This window comes from Littorina saxatilis, linkage group LG4, assembly GCF_037325665.1.
Source record: "Littorina saxatilis isolate snail1 linkage group LG4, US_GU_Lsax_2.0, whole genome shotgun sequence".
Taxonomy (NCBI): Eukaryota; Metazoa; Mollusca; class Gastropoda; order Littorinimorpha; family Littorinidae; genus Littorina; species Littorina saxatilis.
This window is the reverse complement of record NC_090248.1, coordinates 65855562-65876199: the sequence shown is the minus strand read 5'-3', so window position 1 is coordinate 65876199 and position 20638 is coordinate 65855562. Positions and strand designations below refer to the sequence as shown.

At 40.8% G+C, this 20638-nt stretch overlaps 1 protein-coding gene across 10 annotated transcripts in view; it reads right to left on the bottom strand.

Moving 5' to 3' along the window:
- LOC138965405 (zinc finger and SCAN domain-containing protein 26-like) overlaps positions 1–20638 on the bottom strand; it is a 122801-nt gene that overhangs the window by 56001 nt on the left and 46162 nt on the right. The window contains exon 4 of one of the 10 annotated variants that reach the window (XM_070337554.1): positions 3638–4996. The exons of 5 other annotated variants lie outside the window; for them this stretch is intronic. In XM_070337554.1, the coding sequence (XP_070193655.1) occupies positions 4481–4996 (516 nt within the window). In that variant the 3' untranslated portion in view covers positions 3638–4480. Of the gene's footprint in view, positions 1–3637; positions 4997–5131; positions 11472–15013; positions 15805–18761; positions 20252–20638 lie in introns of those variants that run through there. 4 more of the 10 variants (XM_070337557.1, XM_070337546.1, XM_070337553.1 and 1 more) reach the window with 4 other exon arrangements.

Here is a 20638-nt window from a genome sequence, read left to right as displayed (position 1 = left end):
AGAAAAACTGGTTTGTGAATGGTTTCTGGTGAAGTTGTGTGTGTGTGTGTGTGTGTGTGTGTGTGTGTGTGTGTGTGTGTGTACGCTGCCTTATACGAATTGGTTGTTTAATCACCAATGCCATCCAAGAAATTCGCGGGGAAAAATTAGGCGAAGGATGTTGTATGATGTGAGTGCATTTTCGCATATCTTTAAAAGAAAAACAAACAACAACAACGACGACGTGTTTATCGACCCGTAATGGAACTCACACACAGTGGTTGATACATTTTTATAATTTTTTTTAATTTAAAACAGAACTGACATGAAGTTTCAACATGGCAATAAACCGCATGAGTGTTTATGCAACAACAAGTAACAAATAGTCTGCTCTTGTTTTTGCACAATGATTTAAAAGAGTACACAACTATGTAGTACTTAACTCTTGTCACCGTGTACAAGGTAACCACAATAGACCGTGTCTGGAAATAACTCTGTCAGGATTTGTAAGCGTTGTGGAAGAGTTGCATCAGGGCTGACCAGTTAAACCACGATCGCAGCGATTAACTGACTCCGATGTGTATGTTATTGTCATGCAGTGTCTGTTTGATATGTTTTTTCTTTCGAAAATCTGCACAACTCACTGGCGACGTCCTGTGCAATGATCGCTAAGCGTGCGTGTCAGTTTCAAGAACTCCCGTGACCTCGACCTCAAGCGAAACGCAGTCACGTGACCTCAGGCAATACATGTCGGCTATTAATCGGGGCAAGCGACCATTGCCGCAACAAATCGTTAACTCCGATGAGTATATTTTATAAAGAAATGGGAGTGATTTCCAATGAACACTACATAATATACAGGGTGACCCAAAATGAGTGCAACCCATAAAAGTACTCACAACTGCTACAAATGTGAATGGATTGAGTTTATTTTTTTACACACATCAACGTAAGATTATATATATATGAAGTCTTATATCGCGCGCGTATCTCCAGACTCGGACTCAAGGCGCAGGGATCTATTTATGCCGTGTGAGATGGAATTTTTTAGGCAATACATCACGCATTCACATCGACCAGCAGATCGCAGCCATTTCGGCGCATATCCTACTTTTCACGGCCTATTATTCCAAGTCACACGGGTATTTTGGTGGATTTTTTTTATATTTAGTCAAGTTTTGACTAAATATTTTAACATCGAGGGGGAATCGAAACGAGGGTCGTGGTGTATGTGCGTCTGTCTGTGTGTGTGTGTGTGTGTGTAGAGCGATTCAGACTAAACTACTGGACCGATCTTTATGAAATTTGACATGAGAGTTCCTGGGTATGAAATCCCCGAACGTTTTTTTCATTTTTTTGATAAATGTCTTTGATGACGTCATATCCGGCTTTTCGTGAAAGTTGAGGCGGCACTGTCACGCCCTCATTTTTCAACCAAATTGGTTGAAATTTTGGTCAAGTAATCTTCGACGAAGCCCGGGGTTCGGTATTGCATTTCAGCTTGGTGGCTTAAAAATTAATTAATGACTTTGGTCATTAAAAATCTGAAAATTGTAAAAAAAAATAAAAATTTTCAAAACGATCCAAATTTACGTTTATCTTATTCTCCATCATTTGCTGATTCCAAAAACATATAAATATGTTATATTCGAATTAAAAACAAGCTCTGAAAATTAAATATATAAAAATTATTATCAAAATTAAATTGTCCAAATCAATTTAAAAACACTTTCATCTTATTCCTTGTCGGTTCCTGATTCCAAAAACATATAGATATGATATGTTTGGATTAAAAACACGCTCAGAAAGTTAAAACAAAGAGAGGTACAGAAAAGCGTGCTATCCTTCTTAGCGCAACTGCTACCCCGCTCTTCTTGTCAATTTCACTGCCTTTGCCATGAGCGGTGGACTGACGATGCTACGAGTCTACGGTCTTGCTGAAAAATGGCATTGCGTTCAGTTTCATTCTGTGAGTTCGACAGCTACTTGACTAAATGTTGTATTTTCGCCTTACGCGACTTGTTTTTATCTATGCCTATACAATTTTGCCAGGAAAGACCCTTTTGTCAATCGTGGGATCTTTAACGTGCACACCCCAATGTAGTGTACACGAAGGGACCTCGGTTTTTCGTCTCATCCGAAAGACTAGCACTTGAACCCACCACCTAGGTTAGGAAAGGGGGGAGAAAATTGCTAACGCCCTGACCCAGGGTCGAACTAGCAACCTCTCGCTTCCGAGCGCAAGTGCGTTACCACTCGGCCACCCAGTCCACGATCATACGATGATAACAAATAAGTTCTGAAAGTTGGAGTCATTTCGGTTGGGTGGTCCACATGTTAGCGACGTTGAAGGATATGCTCCAAATGTCCACCGCGTTGACGAAGACACTCCTGAACCAATCAGGGCACTTTCCCCCTGGATTTTTCCCCCCCTGACTTTATCCCCCCGAATTCTTCCACCCGTGACTTTTTCCCCCTGGGACTCTTTCCACCCGTGACTTTTCCCCCTCGGACTATTTCCCCCGTGACTCTTTCCCCCTGTGAATTTTTAGCAATGTTTTTTTTTATATCAATTGATGATCACGTGAGAAGACACAAACATTTCCACCCCTTTACAAATTGGTCGCATTACATGGAGGACGAAGAGTTCTCTATATCTGTCTGCAAGTTGGCTGCCCTCGCATTTGTACCTACACCAGAACTTTCAGTGTGTTATGACCATCTTCAAGAAACCATCGCAGATGACCGATTTCAACAAGTGGCAGATTATCTCGAAGACACGTACATAGGTCGGCGGGTAGGAAGAAACGCAAGGAGACGAAACCCGCTGTTCCCATCTGAAATGTGGAACCAGTACGAAAGAACTGATGACGATATGCCAAGGACAAATAACCACTGTGAGGGATGGCACAGAAGATTCCAGTCAAACGTTGGAGCGCATCACCCCAACTTCTGGAAGTTCCTGGAAGTTCTGAGAAGAGAGGAAGCAGCTGGCCGAGCAGAGATTGCTCAACACATCGCTGGTCATCCTCCACCACCCAAAAGAAGGAAATACAAAGACTCTAACGAGCGCATTTTGCGGCTCGTTCGGTCATATGACAACAGAAACCGTGACACATACCTACTCGGAATTGCACACAATGTTTTCTTTTAGACGCTTCTAGATGTGAACGTAGCAGAGATTGCTCAACACGTCGCTCGTCATCCTCCGCCACACACAAGAAGGAAATACCAAGACTCTAACCAGCGCATTTCGCGGCATACAGTGTTTTCTTTTAGACTATTTTAGACTCTTTTAGATGTGTGTGTATGTGAATGTACGTGTTTTAAACCAAAGCTGCTGAATTAAAAATAGGAACCACACATTTGTAAGAATACACATTTTATTTATCCATTTTATAAAAAAATTAAGCATTAAGCATTAACAAAAAAATTAAAATAGAAATAATGAAATAACGGAAAGAGTCAAGGGGGGAAAGAGTCACGGGGGAAAGTGCCCCAGGGGGAAAAAGTCTCAGGGGGATAATGTCACGGGGGTAAAAAGAATTCGGGGGGATAAAGTCAGGGGGGGGGGGGGAGGAAATCCAGGGGGAAAGTGTCCTAGAATCCTCCTGAATGCACCGTGTAAAATTGTCCACCTGACCTTAACCCCCCCCCCCCCCCCCCCACGATTTCTATTTGTGGGGTTATTTGAAAGACCACGTCTATGAGAACAACCCCCAGACAATCATGGACTTGAAAGCTGCAATAACAACAAAGATCAGGAGGATTCCAGGGGCAGAGTGTGTCCGCGTGGTGGACAATTTTGCACGGCCTATTCAACGCGGTGGACATTTGGAGCATATCCTTCAACGTCGCTAACATGTGGACCACCCAACCGAAATGACTCCAACTTTCAGAACTTAATTGTTATCATCTTACGTTGATGTGTGTTAAAAATAAACTCAATCCATTCACATTTGTAGCAGTTGTGAGTACTTTTATGGGTTGCACTCATTTTGGGTCACCCTGTACACATCGGAGTCAGTTAACCGCTGCAATCGTGGTTTTAACTGGTCGACCAAGTGTTTTCTGTTTGTCAGTCACTCTTCAGCAAGGCTTCAAAATCCTGACAGAATTATTTTCGGATAACGTCTATTAATGTAACAATACTATTTCATGAACTACAAATATACCTGTCTACAAAATCGATTTTGTTAGTATTTTGTATCTATCAAAACGGAAACAAAGAACATAATTTAGGCTATGGTACCGACAGAGGTCGTTTCTACAAACACAGGAATTATTCTCAGTTAAACCAATCGAGAGAATCAAACAGAAGGCTATATCGCTGCCCGACACAGAAAGTTTCTGTAAAACAAATGAATAATTTTCGATAAATCCAATCTAGAGAATAATAAACCCACCAAACACAACATAATGGATTTAGAAACCCCAAACTACATTGAGAAATAAAAATGAGATCAGTAAGCGACAGGAAAAGAGCATTCCATGACAGTCCTCACTCCAGATTGATCAGTCTTACTGGGCATCTTGAAGCCTCATGACGCTTCAAACTTGACCGAAACTTAAACTTTACTAAGCAGCCTTCGCAGGAATACATGGGCACCTCGTCGTGAGTGTGCGAGTGCTGCTGAAGCTGTGTCAAGGCTTTGAACTCCTTCGAACACGTAGGACAGACATGAATCGTCGGCGGTACTCGAGGTTTCGGGACTGAGCAAAGGTGGCGCCTCAAGTTGCGAACATTTGCGTATGTTCTGCAGCACACCTCACACAGGAACGGTTTGACACCCAAATGCGTGACGTTCTTGTGTGACTCCACCTCAGAGGCATGCGTGAAAGTTTTGGAACATCCAGGCTCATCGCACCGGTAAGGCGCACCTTTGCCCCAGCCATGAGCGTGCCTCATGTGGATAGCCAGTGAGCGTCTATGGCGGTACGTTACGCCACAGTCAGAACAGAGATGAGCTCGTGACTTTGCTGTTGCCTTTTCTGCTGGCGTAGATGTCGCACCAGGCTGAAATGACAGTCAAGTGAGTTTTCGGTTAAGAGACCCATCTGCAAATTTACCTCATACAATCATGATAATATACCTACCTACATGAGAGATACTGCACATGATACCCCCAGACGGTTCATATCATTTAAAAAAAAAAATGTCTTTGATGATGACGTCATAATTATCCGGCTTTTTGTGAAAGTTGAGGCGGCACTGACACACCCTCATTAATTTTTCAATCAAATGGATTGACATTTTGGTTAAGCAATCTTCGACGTAGCCCGGACTTGGAATTGCATTTCAGCTTGAAAAATTAATTAATGAGTTTAGTCTTCTTTTTATAGATTGAGCAGAATCCAGAGCTTTGTAAATGGTGAAAATATGAAAATCAACATATAACATTTGATTTATCTACAGATTTGCATGTAGAATGGCATGAAAGTGAACGACAATGCTTGAGAGATGCCAGTGCTCAGCCAAATGATTTGTGTGTTCATAATGGACGTGTGACCTATTTAAATTTTATCTGTAAATCTATTTAATTTAAAGATGACACGGACAGCACGTTAGGTCAGTGTTATTGGAAGTATGATAGGTGTGCTTGTTATTACATACGTGAACCTATGTTTTATGTGTGTTGCACTTTTGTCCAATTGTTGTTATAATAGTTTACAGACAGGTAGGGTGTGCCGAAGAAAATGTTCCAGTTTTATGTGACATTTTAATGGACAATAAAGTGTTGATATTGTTATTGTTAATCGTGCTAATTTCTGGTTGAAACCCATATGGGAAGGAAAATTGTTCGCAGCACATGGTCACTTACTCTCAGATTATCAGAGACCATGCGAGTTTTTCCTGTGTTCCGCGCCAGCCCGATGTAAAGTGAAATAATTAGATTCTACTTTTATTGTAATTTAACGTGTGTTTGTCTGCTGCAGGTCGATTTCTTTTTTAAGTATAGGCAGTCCATGGTAAAATGTATGCTCAAACACTGTATTTTTGTTTGAATTATACAGGCATGGGAATGACTGAGAGGAAAAACATGTGAAATATAGGGGAGTCCTTCCTGTTGTGTGTTGTCATCTGTCATCTAGAGGCGATCTGAGACCGTCTTCTTGTTAGATATAATCCTGTTAAGGGTCCTGGTTGATATAGCCTTACTCTGTAGCTTGAAGGCTGTGATGTACCTTTTTATGGTACCTCAATGCTGATCTTTGCTTGTACCGTTTATGACATGAGTCACATGCATACTTTCCAGCATTATCGTGAACATGTTGATGTTGCCGGAGATACGCCAATCTTGCAAATGACTTTGCACATATTGTACAAATAAAGGATTTTTCAGCACCTACACACACATGCCTCTGAAGAGAGCGTTTATGTGCAAAATGTCGGTTGCATACTTGACAGCAGTGAGGTTTTGCTCTTGAATGGCCATTCACATGAGACTCATAATCACATGCTTTCATAAATGCCTTCTCGCAATCAGAACATTTATATTTGGGTCCACTGCCGCAACCATGAACATCTCTCCTGTGGGCTTCCAGGGTCCCTTTGCGCTTGTAGCTTTTCCCACACTCGGGGCACAACTGCAAACAAACACCCAAAGTTTTAACCGGCGTGGACATCATTGAAGGCTGCGTCGTCACCTCTTCTTCACGACTAAAGTCCAAAAAGCTGCCCAATGTTACTACCGACAGCTCCATCTGTATAAAAAATACCTCCGCACCGATTAATCACTAATTCAGGAAAATGCAAGCTTCAGTTAAGTACTGCAAGCTCGCATTTTTCATGATCCGCTAACTTAGACAAATATTGTTACTACATTTGTATCGACCGAGACTCGTGTAACCTCTACATATTAATATGTGTGTTTATGTTCGATACGAAAAAGCCTTCTTGGATAAACAAATCGAAGCACAATAAATGCTGCCTTCAGTTAAACGTGGAGAAAGGTAAAAATAGAATTAAAAAAATACTTGTTTCCGCACAAATCGTGTAAGTGCTCTTCGAAATGCCATCCAAAGTAGACATCTGAAAGCATGTATTTTGTTTGTTCGTTCATGGGCTGAAACTCCCACGGCTTTTACGTGTATGACCGTTTTTACCCCGCCATTTAGGCAGCCATACGCCGCTTTCCGAGGAATGAAAGCATGTATAATTTGTTTAGTACATTTGCATTGCAAGCAGCGCTATCAAAATCAAGTGACACAATTGACAAAAAGTATCCTTCTTCATGCGTTTTAGCATGAGACTCACCTTTGCCTCACGTCGTGTCGACAAACAGGAAGTTAAGGGGTGTGTTCTAACAATATTGATCGACGGCTTGGATAATATGTTTGTATTAAAAACAAGCCCATAAAGTGAAAAAAAATACAAAAAAGCGAGCTGTCCTGCTATTAAGCACAATACGCTACTGCGCTATTACTGGCTTGCCAATTTCACTTCGTTTTCCAAGTGAAAAGTCTCGGCGATTTCCTTGCCGCGGGGATTGACGAAGCTGTATTGTCTGAGTGAAGAAATGCAGTGCGTTCAGTTTCATCCTGTGAGTTTGACAGATTGACTAAATGTAGTGATTTTGCCTTATGCAACTTGTTTAATGTTTGTCATTGCCTAGAATTATATACTGAACTCTTTTCTGTGAAATTTTACTAGAAAGAAAAATGCTTTGATTGTAACCAAAAACCTTCGGACAGCACTTGACCATTCATAATGTGACCACATACACGCACACCCACGCGTACACAGAGCCAGTGAGTGAAACAATTGGAGTGATGATTATTGCATAAAATAAAACAATGATCCATCGTTAATGAAATTACATGCACGTAACTGGACCAACAAATTTCTTTGTTATATTTGATCTACCCTGATCATTGCTAATAAGTTGAGGGCAACAGAATCTCTTTGCCGGTAAAATTGTAAATCACCAGTGAGAGTATTTGTCAATTACCATCTCAACTTTTACAAACACACATTTTTGCAATAAAAAAAGCATAATTTATGTTAATCATTCAAAAGTATTCCTCAACCCCCTGCTCTTTTGCACTGAAAAAAGACTTGAACAACATATTGTTTACTTTCCTGGGTTAGTGCGCTAAAAAGTATTTTTGATAAACCACACCGTAGTGCGACCCTAAAAACAAGGTGAGTCCCCCCCCCCCCCCCCCCCAAATCAGATCTAGCGTCTTTCACAGTGTGTATTTTCCCAAAATAATTGAGGCAAAGCGTTAGTATTTATTTGACCTTAAACTCTACCCATTTTCTTTAGTTTGGGAGTCATCCACGCGTTCTGGGTTAGGTTTCTTTTAAATGTGTTGCGCATTCAGTGCAAATTGTCAGTTTGAGACGTAATTAAGAAAACAACCAACAACGAAAAGTACTTTCATGAACGGCAGTTCAATCATCTATTATTAATTCATATATACACCGAGTTTTATTCTAGAAGTTAATTGGTTTGAACGCAAGTCATAAATGAATGTATACAATACAAAATTCGCCGGCTGCAAGCCAGTGTTCTCGTCGGCGACGCGCCAAGGTTTACAATAAAATACCTTTTTTACACCTCTTTGCCTCATGCCGCTTCAAGCTTTGTCTCTGCTTAAATTGACATTTGCACCATTGGCACGAATACCGCGGGGTACTATCATGTGAGAGCATATGCAGCCGAAGCCTCTGCTTCGCACGAAACTCTTTGCCACACACTTCACATTGCCAAGCAACAGGAGTATCTTTTGTAGACTTGGTGCACACGTGGCGAGATAGACTCCTCTTGTTGGCAAACTTGGAGTCGCATGTCTTACATGCGAAAGGTTTCATGCCTGCATGCATGTTTATGTGAGATTGGAATTCGTTGGTCTCATAAAACACTTTGGTGCAGCTGTTGCATGTGAACCGAGGTCGCTCATGTGCGGCGGGATGTTTCCTCCGCATGTGGTTCCTGAGTGATCGAGCTTGGCTGTACCATCTGCCACAATCGGTGCACAAATGCCTAGCAGCTTCAGTATCCTTTGTTAGCGTTGATGTTGCCAATTTAGGGATACTCATTGGCACAGATCCTCGAGCTTGTGTTTCTTCCTTGCCAACCATCTCTTCACTTACATCCGGGTAACTCTCCATTAAAACACCGGACAGCTCCATCTGGATAAACAACAAGAAATATTTCAGAAAACCAAAGAAAAGTTCTTGGAAGTGGTGGCAGAGAACGTCTTAGGCACTCTACGATAGGGTATAATGTAAAGTCTGATAATATACCTCTGCACTCTGATGTTACCTGTTTGCTGATTAGAAATCAACAAAAAATAAAATACTTTTCTTTCAATGGTACGGTTAGGAACAACGGCTGCCACGAAGTTCAAATATCAAAACCGAATCATACTTATGCCGCACAGCTAAATCACAGGCGCCCGGAAGTGATGCAAACAAGGCGAGTTCATATATAATGCAGAGCAAGCTCATCCAAGTGATGACATACACAGTAAATTAACGTTTGATCGCGCACAATAACCTAAAGATTTTCGAATCCATTTATCCTTTTATGAAGATATAGTTAATCAAATTACATAATTATGATGAGCTTACCTGAGTAAGTGAAGTCTAATTGTGGTTTTATCTCCCACAATTCCGAGAGGAATGGGATTACGACAATGTTCCTCTACCAGCTTGACTAGATTACACATGAAAACGGAGCCTTCACCAAGAAAGATTCCTTCTGGATGACCGAGTATTAGTAGACAATTATCACAGGCACTTGTTTTGTGGATGGGGGAGATTTATTGATCGATGGGGTCATCATCAGATGGCTGAAGTAAAGAAAATATCTGTTCTTTACTACAGCCACCTGATGAGACCCCCCTCGATCAATAAATCTCCCCTGTCCCCAATTCAAGTGCCTGTGGTAATTATCTCCTCTTTCTAAAATCATGAGCAACATATTAATTCGTCCACTTCTTCTTCTTACGGTTGATTACCACGGTCAAGGGATTTGACTTTTATCGTCGTTGACAGTGGAGAAGATCACGAAGAGAATGCACATAGGAAAAGAAAATAACTAAAACAACAAGGGGAAAAAGTCAAGCAGATTCAAAATTCCTTGTTTTTCGCCAACACTCGCAAATTGTGAACCCGAGGTCAAATCCATCGTCACCCATATAATCCGAGTCAATATACCTAAAGCCATCTAAACGGAGACAATATGGTTTGGTATACTCTAATTATTTCAACTTTTTTGCAGTTTTGTGCTAGCTATACGCCTTGAGTCGCCTTGTGTGGTGAGATACGTGCGCGATATAAATCCTTGTAAATAAATAAATAAATATACACTTGCTTATTTGTCCACTTTGAGTAGATTACCCCATTCCTCGTCCTTCGCAAAAACATGTGCAAGAGGTCAAACCCCAACTAATGCCATATAAACTGAGTCAATCTACTTGAAAAGGTATTTGTTTGTAAACCCTGGCGCATCGCCGACGACAACACTGACTCGCAGCCGGCGACTTTCTGATTGTATACATTAATCTATGACTCGCGTTCAAACCAATTAAGACCAATTAACTTCCAGAGCGAAAACCCAACTCAATCACCTACTTCGCTTGACATACATCTGAGCCCCTTTCTTTCAAAACTTCGAACTGAAATGACTTTGTCTTGATCAGGGACTTATATCTAATATAGGTCTATGGTCTTGATGAAAAAGAATTTTTCCTACTCAAAAGCCAAAGCAAATAAAAGTTGGGAAGAAATCCAGTCAATTTGAATAAGAATTCCTGGCTTTGGTCATTGCAATTGCAGTTGTAAGAATTAAAACAAACTATAATATTTTTTTAAACAGAAAATAGTACATGGAAAGCAAGAGGGCATGCACGGTTAGAGAACCTGAGGATATGCATACAAAAGAATGCCTGATGGGAAACAGTCAACTTTAAGAAAACTGTAGGTTCCAGATATTTCTTCCTTTTTTCGGCATAGCATAATATAATTATTGTTATAATAATTATAGACATTTCTTGCGGTGACGCACTAAATTAGCTTTCCATTTGTATCTTTCTCCGCAATGGCAAACAAAAGCCACACCCTCGTGGACCCTCTGCTTGTGGTTTGCCAAACTAGATCTGCTTCTACAGAACACGTCACAAATGCTGCATTTGTAGGGTTCCTTTACACCACAGGAATAGCCATGTTGTCTCTGGAGACCCCTCGAGCCAAACGTCTTCCCACAATTTGAGCACTGAAATGGCTTTACTTTCAAGTGAATGTTCTTGTTGTGTGATTCCAAAAGATCTGGCCTGCTGAAGGTTCGTCCGCATTCTGGCACAGGGCATACAACAGGCTGACCCTGATAGTGAACGGTCTTCACGTGTCTTTGAAGATGCTGTACTCTTTCACATGTCTGACCGCAGTGATAACACATGTGCCTTGAAGTCCCTGTTGCCATTGCCAGGAGTGCCAGCTCGTCTTTCTCAGCTTCCTTCCCTCTTCGTCTTTCCTCTTCAAACTGCAACGGTGGAAACAATGCTAAAAGTCGAACCTCATTCGCACCACATGTACAGTACCATGTCATGCTGTCGTGTGTGCGTGCGTGTGTGTGAGAGAGAGAGCACAAGGGATAACCGATCAAAGGCCGAAGGCCGCTCGTGACACGTGTGAAGGCAAGTTTTGTCTGTTTTCTAGGTATTGTTTGATTTATGTCGGGATTTAAGGTAAGCTACTGATTCAGCGATGACTAAATTTGTTTCTCGATGCATAAAAAGTCAGGGAGCGATTGATATTTGCCCGTAAATAGCCTTCAAAGCTGAAAATGTCGGCGATCGAGCAGGCTGTTCGATGGGTTTTGCAAGAAATGTGCTTTATTTCCCCAAATCAGCTCGTATTTGGTATGGGTACGGGATTCTAGAGGACGAAGGAGTCATAAGAGGTGCAAAGAAGTGCTATTTGGGAGTAGAATAAATCTTCCGAGTCAGTAGACAAGAGAAGGTCATATTTGAGAGATGCGCGTAGGCAGATCTTTTCGACAAGCGAATGATACAGCAGATTAATCATTCATTTTGATCAGAAACATAGTCTCTAGTTTTTATGAATGAGTTTTTTTAATTAAAACAATCACGAGAACTCTCTCGCTTACCCTTAAATCTTTATCCTTGTAAAATAAAGTTATCTCTCTCTCATAGTTTCTTTTTGGCCTGTTAGCAAGTCTCTTACTCGTTGAAATAATAGAAAACTGTTGATAACACATGGTACCCGGGGGGAGGGGGTAAGTTAGCGCAAGGGCAGCTGATGGCGGTGCCATTTGATGTCTGATTCGATCGCGGGGATGCATCGCCGTAGTTTTTTTTTTTTTTGGGGGGGGGGGGGGGGGGGGGGGGGTTGGGGTAGCAGCAGATGTTGCCTGGAAGCGTCGTTTTGCACTCTGTGTCTCTGCCCGGGTTTGGGGAGGGGTGGCTATTAGCGGATGCCCCTCCATGTCTACTCACCGGGGAGGGGGAGGGGTGTGCCACGGCAAGGAATTGTACGCCTTGAAAGAAAGGGTGAGAGGGCAGCCGCGGACTCTGCCGCTGGTAACTTTGCCGGCCAGCCGACTAAAGAGGAAACTCTCCAAAGTGATGTATGGCAGCATAGTAGCACCAAAAGTAAAATTACTCATTTCATTGCATGATGATGATGATGATGATTATGATGATGATGGCGACAGCGGGCACAATCTCTGCACATTTCTGTATACACATAAATGTATGTATACATGTATCAATGTATGTCAGCACGCCTGTGTGACGGAGATAATTTTTAAAAATATTTCCAAGTGTTGTTTGTGACATTGCAGGAACCATAGGATTTGGCATGTATTTGTGTGGTGTTAAGGTATGTACCTTGAATGTTTACTTTTGTTACCATAAGCTCATCAAGTTTTTGTTACTGTTTATTTATCATATCGTTATATTAAATGCAGATGTTTACGAAGAAATGTAAATTTGGGGCTGATTAAGTGAGTGAATACAAAATGATGGTGTTTGACCATGCTCAGGTTTGACTGTACAGTAATAACACAAATAAGATATCTCTCTCTACCTTTTTTTTTTTACTGTGAGTAATCATTAAAATGTGCATGTGTTTCAGACTTGAAGTTTGTGTATGCGTCCCTAGTGTCATACATAAACTTTGGGCATTTGTGTTTTCATCCATTTTATGTTAGTTGTATGATTACATGATCAGGGCATTGTGTTTGTTGTGAAGAAATACAGATACCGGCACACGTACGTTACTCCAGTTTCTTGGCAACTAAATGCAAACCATTGATTTTGTAAAACCATCATCTGAATACACAATTTACTGATGGTGTGTGATGAATGATTTTTACAACCGGCAAAGGGTTTTTTTTCAACAAAATATTGTTGTGGGTTTTGTTTTAGTGTTTAAATCAAAATACAAAACTTACTGCAGTAAACCCTTGGTCTTTTACTTTCATTTCTGATGAACGGAAAATGTTTGTGGATGGATGAGAATGTGTTTTATAGTCATAGGACTCTTTGTTAGATTGTTTGTGAAATAGAAAAACAAGTCACTTCCTTTATCACAATTAAGTGTCTAACTGCAGAAGACCCAGAGACATTAGACTCAAGATTCAAAGATTTTAATGTCCATATATCAAAAACAAGAAAATTGCCTCGCAGTGTCAGGCGGTTCAACATAAATATCATCTCGATCACTAACAATTTAAAATTTCACATCCACATTAACACAGGCACGCAGGCTCGCCCGCACACAAGCAAACACACACACACATACACTAACTATCTTCCTTTGTATGCTCTCTCTCGTCTCCCTTTTCTGTAATTAAACTTAAAATGAATTGAAACTGCTCAGCGTAGACTGTATTGTACACCTGGGCGGGGATGTAGCTCAGTCGGTAGCGCGCTGGATTTGTATCCAGTTGGCCGCTGTCAGTGTGAGTTCGTCCCCACGTTCGGCGAGAGATTTATTTCTCAGAGTCAACTTTGTGTGCAGACTCTCCTCGGTGTCCGAACACCCCCCGTGTGTACACGCAAGCACAAGACCAAGTGCGCACGAAAAAGATCCTGTAATCCATGTCAGAGTTCGGTGGGTTATAGAAACACAAAAATACCCAGCATGCTTCCTCTGAAAACGGCGTATGGCTGCCTAAATGGCGGGGTAAAAAACGGTCATACACGTAAAATTCCACTCGTGCAAAAAACACGAGTGTACATGGGAGTTTCAGCCCACGAACGCAGAAGAAGAAGAAGAAGAAGTATTGTACACCTAAAATTAGAATATCTAAAATGATACGAAAACAAAAAGGTATATGGATATAACCGATGAGGAAACAATGTCTGCCCTGGTCTCTCAAAATAATGGAGTAATTTGTGTGTGTGTGTGTGTGTGTGTGTGTGTGTGTGTGTGTGTGTGTGTGTGTGTTATTACTGTACGTACAGATCATAACTCAGGTTAATAATTCACCGTCTTACAAAAACGTTGTCAATGACAACAGAGGCACACAAATGCAACAAGAGAGACACAGCAATAGAATAGGAACAGATGCAAGAAATGTAGAAAACCAAAAAAAGGAACAAGGAGTGTGAAGCAACATCAAAACATTTTGTCAATCTGTCGGTCTTGAACGAAATTATCAAACATCAACTATATTCTTGAAGTACGGCTAACCAAAAAAGCGAAACGGGTCGAGATTGTTTCAGCGAATATAGGACCTAATTTATAATTTGCATAACCAAATTTCTGGACATGTACACACTTTCAGAGTAAACATGTCATACTTAGATATATTACTATTCAGGGGTCTTTACGCAATATGTTGATACAATTCTTATTTGTCTGCTATTTCTAAAATGAAACATAAATTAACCTACTACAGTATTCAGCTTCCAAGTTGAAGTGCAATCAAATAGTCCGCATTGAGTCAAAGGTTGTTTCATAAAAATTCCAATCCCTTTAATAATTTGAAATAATAAGGTCCCCACAGAGCCCCCCACCATCCACCCCCCCCCCCCCCACCGGAAATAATGTCATCAAAGACATTAAAAGAAGAAGAAAAATCAAACACGATTTGGCAATATCGCCAGGAAGAACTTTTATCCAAAGTCTCTGTTCAATAGTTTTCTTGGAATCACTCTACACACTGGCCAACACATACCAATACCAACACCCTTGTCTCGATTCCTGGTCTAACTGTCAAAAAAACACATTCAGTCAAAACAGTTTATGAAACAACACATTTCAGTACTATTGGAAATTTGCTGCTGATCACTACTGGCAAATGGCTACTCTGCACTGGGGCATTCTTTGCAGTGACGCGTAAGGCAGGCTTTCCATTTATATACTTTGGAACAGCCCCCACAGACATATTGCCTGCCCTCGTGGCTTCTCCTCCTGTGGTCGGCCAGACTGCTTCTACTAGCAAAGGCCATGGTACACAACTTGCACCCAAATGGTTTCTGGCCACCACATGAATGGGAGTGCTGTGTTAACATTTTTTGTATTGCAAACTTCTTTGCACATTTGTGGCACTCAAAAGGTCTTTCATCTGAGTGTTTGTTCTTGTGGTGTATTTCGAGCAACTTTGGTCGTTTGAACGTTTTAAGGCATCCTGGTTCTGTACACACCACGGGTTCACCTTGGTAGTGCACTTGCCTTATATGTCTCTCCAGATTGTTGCCATAGGCGAACGATTTGCCACAATGGTGGCATATGGCCGGAGCAGCGGATCCGGATGGTCCTGGCACAGGTCCATCTACTTCTTCCTCCACCTCCTCTGCCACAAGAACCATTTCTTCGTCTTGTTGCTTAGTGTCTGTATGAAGCTACAAGGTGAAAATAGAAAAAGAAAAACACGATTCTTGACTTTGATGGGCTTTTTCTGCTCGTAAGCACACATTCTTCTACTCATCACAGCATGCCCCATTATTGAGTTTAAAACACCAATTAAATTTGTTTTGAATAAAACTCACAATTTTACAATAAGAATTTAGAGACCTGAATCAATTAGGTATATCCTACTTAGTTTGACTTTTGCAAAACTAAGTAATTACACATTTAATTGAATCAGTCAGACAGACGGAGACATAGAGAGACAGACAGAGGGCAAACAGAAATCTGAGAAAGAAACCCCTTTAAAAATGTTACCATGTTTGAAATGAAACATCGCAAGGTGAAGCCATAATTCATCACCTTTCAGTATGACGTCATGAGCGTGTTCCACACTTGAAATGACGTGTTTTTATCATGTTGTCAGCTGCACGGAGCTTGGAAGTATAATTTCCATTCAACGATCCGAGTTTGTTAAGTTTTAGCCTATTTTCAACGTCAAACACCATGAAACTATATATATTTGGAATCAGAAAATGGTAAGGAATAGATAGAAGTTGTTTTTAAGTGTCTTTTTTCATAAATAAAGATAGTGGTTATTTATCGGTTTTCTTCATTTTTAAGCATAATTATCAATACAAAACAACAAAACTATATAGTTTTAGATACAGGACGCAATAGGGAATACACCAATATAAATTTTTTTTTTCAAATATTAGTTTTTAAAAATGTGAAAAAATGACATATTTCGAACAAACATTTCAATAACAAAACTTTAAGTGACCAAACTGAAATGCAATCCCATAATCCGGCCTAGATCTGAGATTGTGTGATAAGAAATTCGATCAAATTGATGAAAAACTGTAACTGTGAAAGTGCTGCCTCGACCTTTTGGCAAACGGTAAAATATGACGTCATCAATAACATCAAACTGTCCTATCAATAAACGGAAAAACCTTCTATGAGAAAATCCAGTCAAAAATATCCATATCAAATTTCATAAAGATCCACTCCGTAGTTTTTGAGATATGATCTGCAGTGTGAAAAAACGCCCATAACGCCCAAAACGCAAACTCATTTGTCATGATTTGGTCGTGTTCTGCTGATACTATAATGGTTTTCTTTCCTAAAACACACTATAATAGTAGCCTTTCCCAATGCCTATGCTAAAACTGACTTGTCTGTGTTGTCAATGATTTTGCTACAGTGTGAGAACACAATCTCACGCCCATAACGCTGTGACACGAAAACTCATTTGGTCGTGTTCTGCCGATACTGTAATGTTTTTCTTTCTTAAAACACACTATAATAGTAGCCCTTCCCAAATGCAATGCTAAAAATGACTGGTCTGTGTTGTCAATGATTTTCTGCGAGAATGCGATCTATCTGTTTGTCGCAAAGACCGTGTGACACGAAAGTTATGAGCGGAAGACAAATCTGCTGAGTGCAATTACGTTTCAGAAGATAGTTGGTTAAAACAGTTTATCACTCAGACACGCAAAGGAACACTATAACTTTATTATTCAGGCCATATTTGCTTTCCTTTGTCATGTATGAAAGTACTGGCCTTGGTTGAAGAAAGTGACCTGTCGCTGTGCAACAAATTTGTCGCCATTTTCCGCCGTGTTTTGTAAATAAAACGTGTTTACTACCCACACATACAAAACGATGCTGTTGGTTCTTTTTATTTTCTTATTGTTTGATTCATGCTTAGCAGTTTAGTATGCTTTGTTTTCTTCTCAATTCAATGGATGGCTATAAAATAAGCATTTAAATGTGAAGGTGTTAAAATTACCCATGATCTGAGCTGTTCACATAAACAGATGCCCCAAACCCATTAGAATGAGTGTGTGTGGGTGTGTATGTATGGGTGTGTATGTATGTGCGTGTGTGTGTGTGTGTGTGTGTATACGAGAGACAGCTATTTGGCTTAGTGTGTGTGCCGTTATCTAAGGGCAGCAACAGGGTACATGTGCTTCTAAGTTGATCACTATTTACATTGACAATGATGCACAGAACCATTTTGCTGCACTGTACAGATGTACGCTTTTCTGAAATTTCGTTCACACGTGCCGCGTCTGCTATCCAGTTCGCGGTAGGATTAGAATACCACACCGATGTCAAATACGAGCTGATTTGGTGAAATAAAGCACATTTCTACTTGCGAAACCAATCGAACAGCCATTAGGCTAAGCGAGAGAGTTCTCGTGATTGTTTTAATTAAAAAACCTCATTCATAAAAACTAGAGATCAAAACGAATGATTAATCTGCTGTATTATTCGCTTGTCGGAAAGATCCGCCTACGCGCATCTCTCAAATATGACCTTCTCTTGTCTACTGACTCGGAAGATTTATTCTACTCCCAAATAGCACTTCTTTGCACCTCTTATGACTCCTTTGTCCTCTAGAATCCCGTACCCATACCAAATATGAGCTGATTTGGGGAAATAAAGCACATTTCTAATTGCAAAACCCATCGAACAGCCATTTCCGGTGCTCGATCGCCGACATTTTCAGCTTTGAAGGCTATTTACGGGCAAATATCAATCGCTCCCTGACTTTTTATGCATCGAGAAACAAATTTAGTCATCGCTGAATCAGTAGCTTACCTTAAATCCCGACATAAATCAAACAATACATAGAAAACAGACAAAACTTGCCTTCACACGTGTCTCGAGCGGCCTTCGGCCTTTGATCGGTTATCCCCCGTGGGGGGGGGGGGGGGGGGGGAGAGAGAGAGAGAGAGAGAGAGAGAGAGAGAGAGAGAGAGAGAGAGAGAGAGAGAGAGAGAGAGAGTTCTAATGATCATTTCAATCGAAGATTACAATGTAATGCAATACCATTTTCATGTACATCATTTTGCTACAAGTTCTCCGTGTCTCTGTCATCTCTTTCACAACTGAATATGTCTGCTGCTTTTTTTGTATTTTGCCAAATCAGTGTACTACTGTACAACAATCTCCCATATATTTCATCGCTTTTTCTTCACAAAGTCTGACAAAGAATCCAAAACACACAAAATAGAACAGTAGCACAATAGAAGCTTCAAAAGCAAGTTAAGCAAAAATACCAACTGCACTTATGTTTGAAGAGGGTTCTACCCCGTGACATGGCTGTCTACACCCCGTCCCATATTACTGTCCTTTCTTTATTTGGTGTTTAACGTCGTTTTCAACCACGAAGGTTATATCGCGATAGGGAAAAGAGGGGAGATGGGATAGAGCCACTTGTTAATTGTTTCTTGTTCACAAAAGCACTAATCAAAAAATTGCTCCAGAGGCTTGCAACGTAGTACAATATATTACCTTACTGGGAGAATGCAAGTTTCCAGTACAAAGGACTTAACATTTCTTACATACTGCTTGACTAAAATCTTTACAAACATTGACTATATTCTATACAAGAAACATTTAACAAGGGTAAAAGGAGAAACAGAATCCGTTAGTCGCCTCTTACGACATGCTGGGGAGCATCGGGTAAATTCTTTCTCGTCCCAACCAATATGGGACTCCCCCTAACTAAGCAAAAATACCAACTGCACTTGAAGAGGGTTCTACCCCGTGACATGGCTGTCTACACCCCGTCCCATATTACTGTCCACATCAAGATCAAATATTACTTCCCACATTATATTCAGGCTTTATTTCAGTAACTATAAAACGACCATACGACACTAAAAACAAGTTCAACTCTTGCAACATTTTGACTAAACTAATGATAGAAACTTGCGGACATTTTACATGCTTTCAGATTTCAGTAATAGTGGGAGCTTCCAGCGTCGGCTTGCAGGCGGAAAAAACTTGCCTCACTGATACTTATTGACAAACCCTACATGAAGAAAAGATACTTGATGGAAAAAAAGGTCAACATGAAGAAAACTGTACATTACATTTTCAGAAATTGTCTTCTTTTTCTTCTGTTGTACATATGGCTAGTGACGCGTGTCGGCATTTTTCCTTGTGTCGCACTAAACTACATTTCCATTTGTATCTTTCTCCGCACAGGCAAACAAAATCCAAACCCTCATGCAACCTCTTCTTGTGGTTTGACAAACCAGCTGTGCATCTAAAGGACATGTCACATATGCTGCATTTGTACGGTGCCTTCCCACCACAGCTGTGGCAATGTTGTACCAGGTTTTTTCTCGAGCCAAACGTCTTCCCACAGCTTTGGCACTGAAAAGGCCTGACTTCTGAGTGAACGTTCTTGTTGTGATATTCCAAGAGTTTTGGCCTGTTGAATGTTCGTCCGCATCCCGGCACAGGGCACTCGACAGGCTGTCCTTGATAGTGAACGGTGTTCAAGTGTCTCTGAAGATTACGTGCTTCTGAAAGAGCTTTGCCGCAGTAAGAACAAATGTAGCACGAGGTCCCTGTTACCACTGCTTCGGGCGTCAGTTCTTCTTTCTCTGCTCCCTTCCATGCTGCTATTTCCTCTTCAGACTGCAACGGTGGAAAAAGACGCTCTGAGTCGAACCTAATTTGCACAACTGTACCATGTCATGTTGTTAAATGATGTTGTGTGAGTGTGTGTGGATGTGTGTGTGTGTGTGTGTGGATGTGTGTGAGTGAGAGAGAGAGAGAGAGAGAGAGAGAGAGAGAGAGAGAGAGAGAGAGAGAGAGAGAGAGAGAGAGAGAGAGAGAGAGAGAGAGAGAGAGAGAGAGAGAGAGAGAGAGAGAAAGAGTTAGTTCTAACCGCTATTTTAGTCAAAGATAATGTTATACACATTCTACATGTAAATATTTTTGTTTCAGTTTTACGTGTCTCTGACTCTTTCGCCACTGCTGCCCTATAAAGGGTTGCCAAATCAGTGTACTACTGTTTGACCG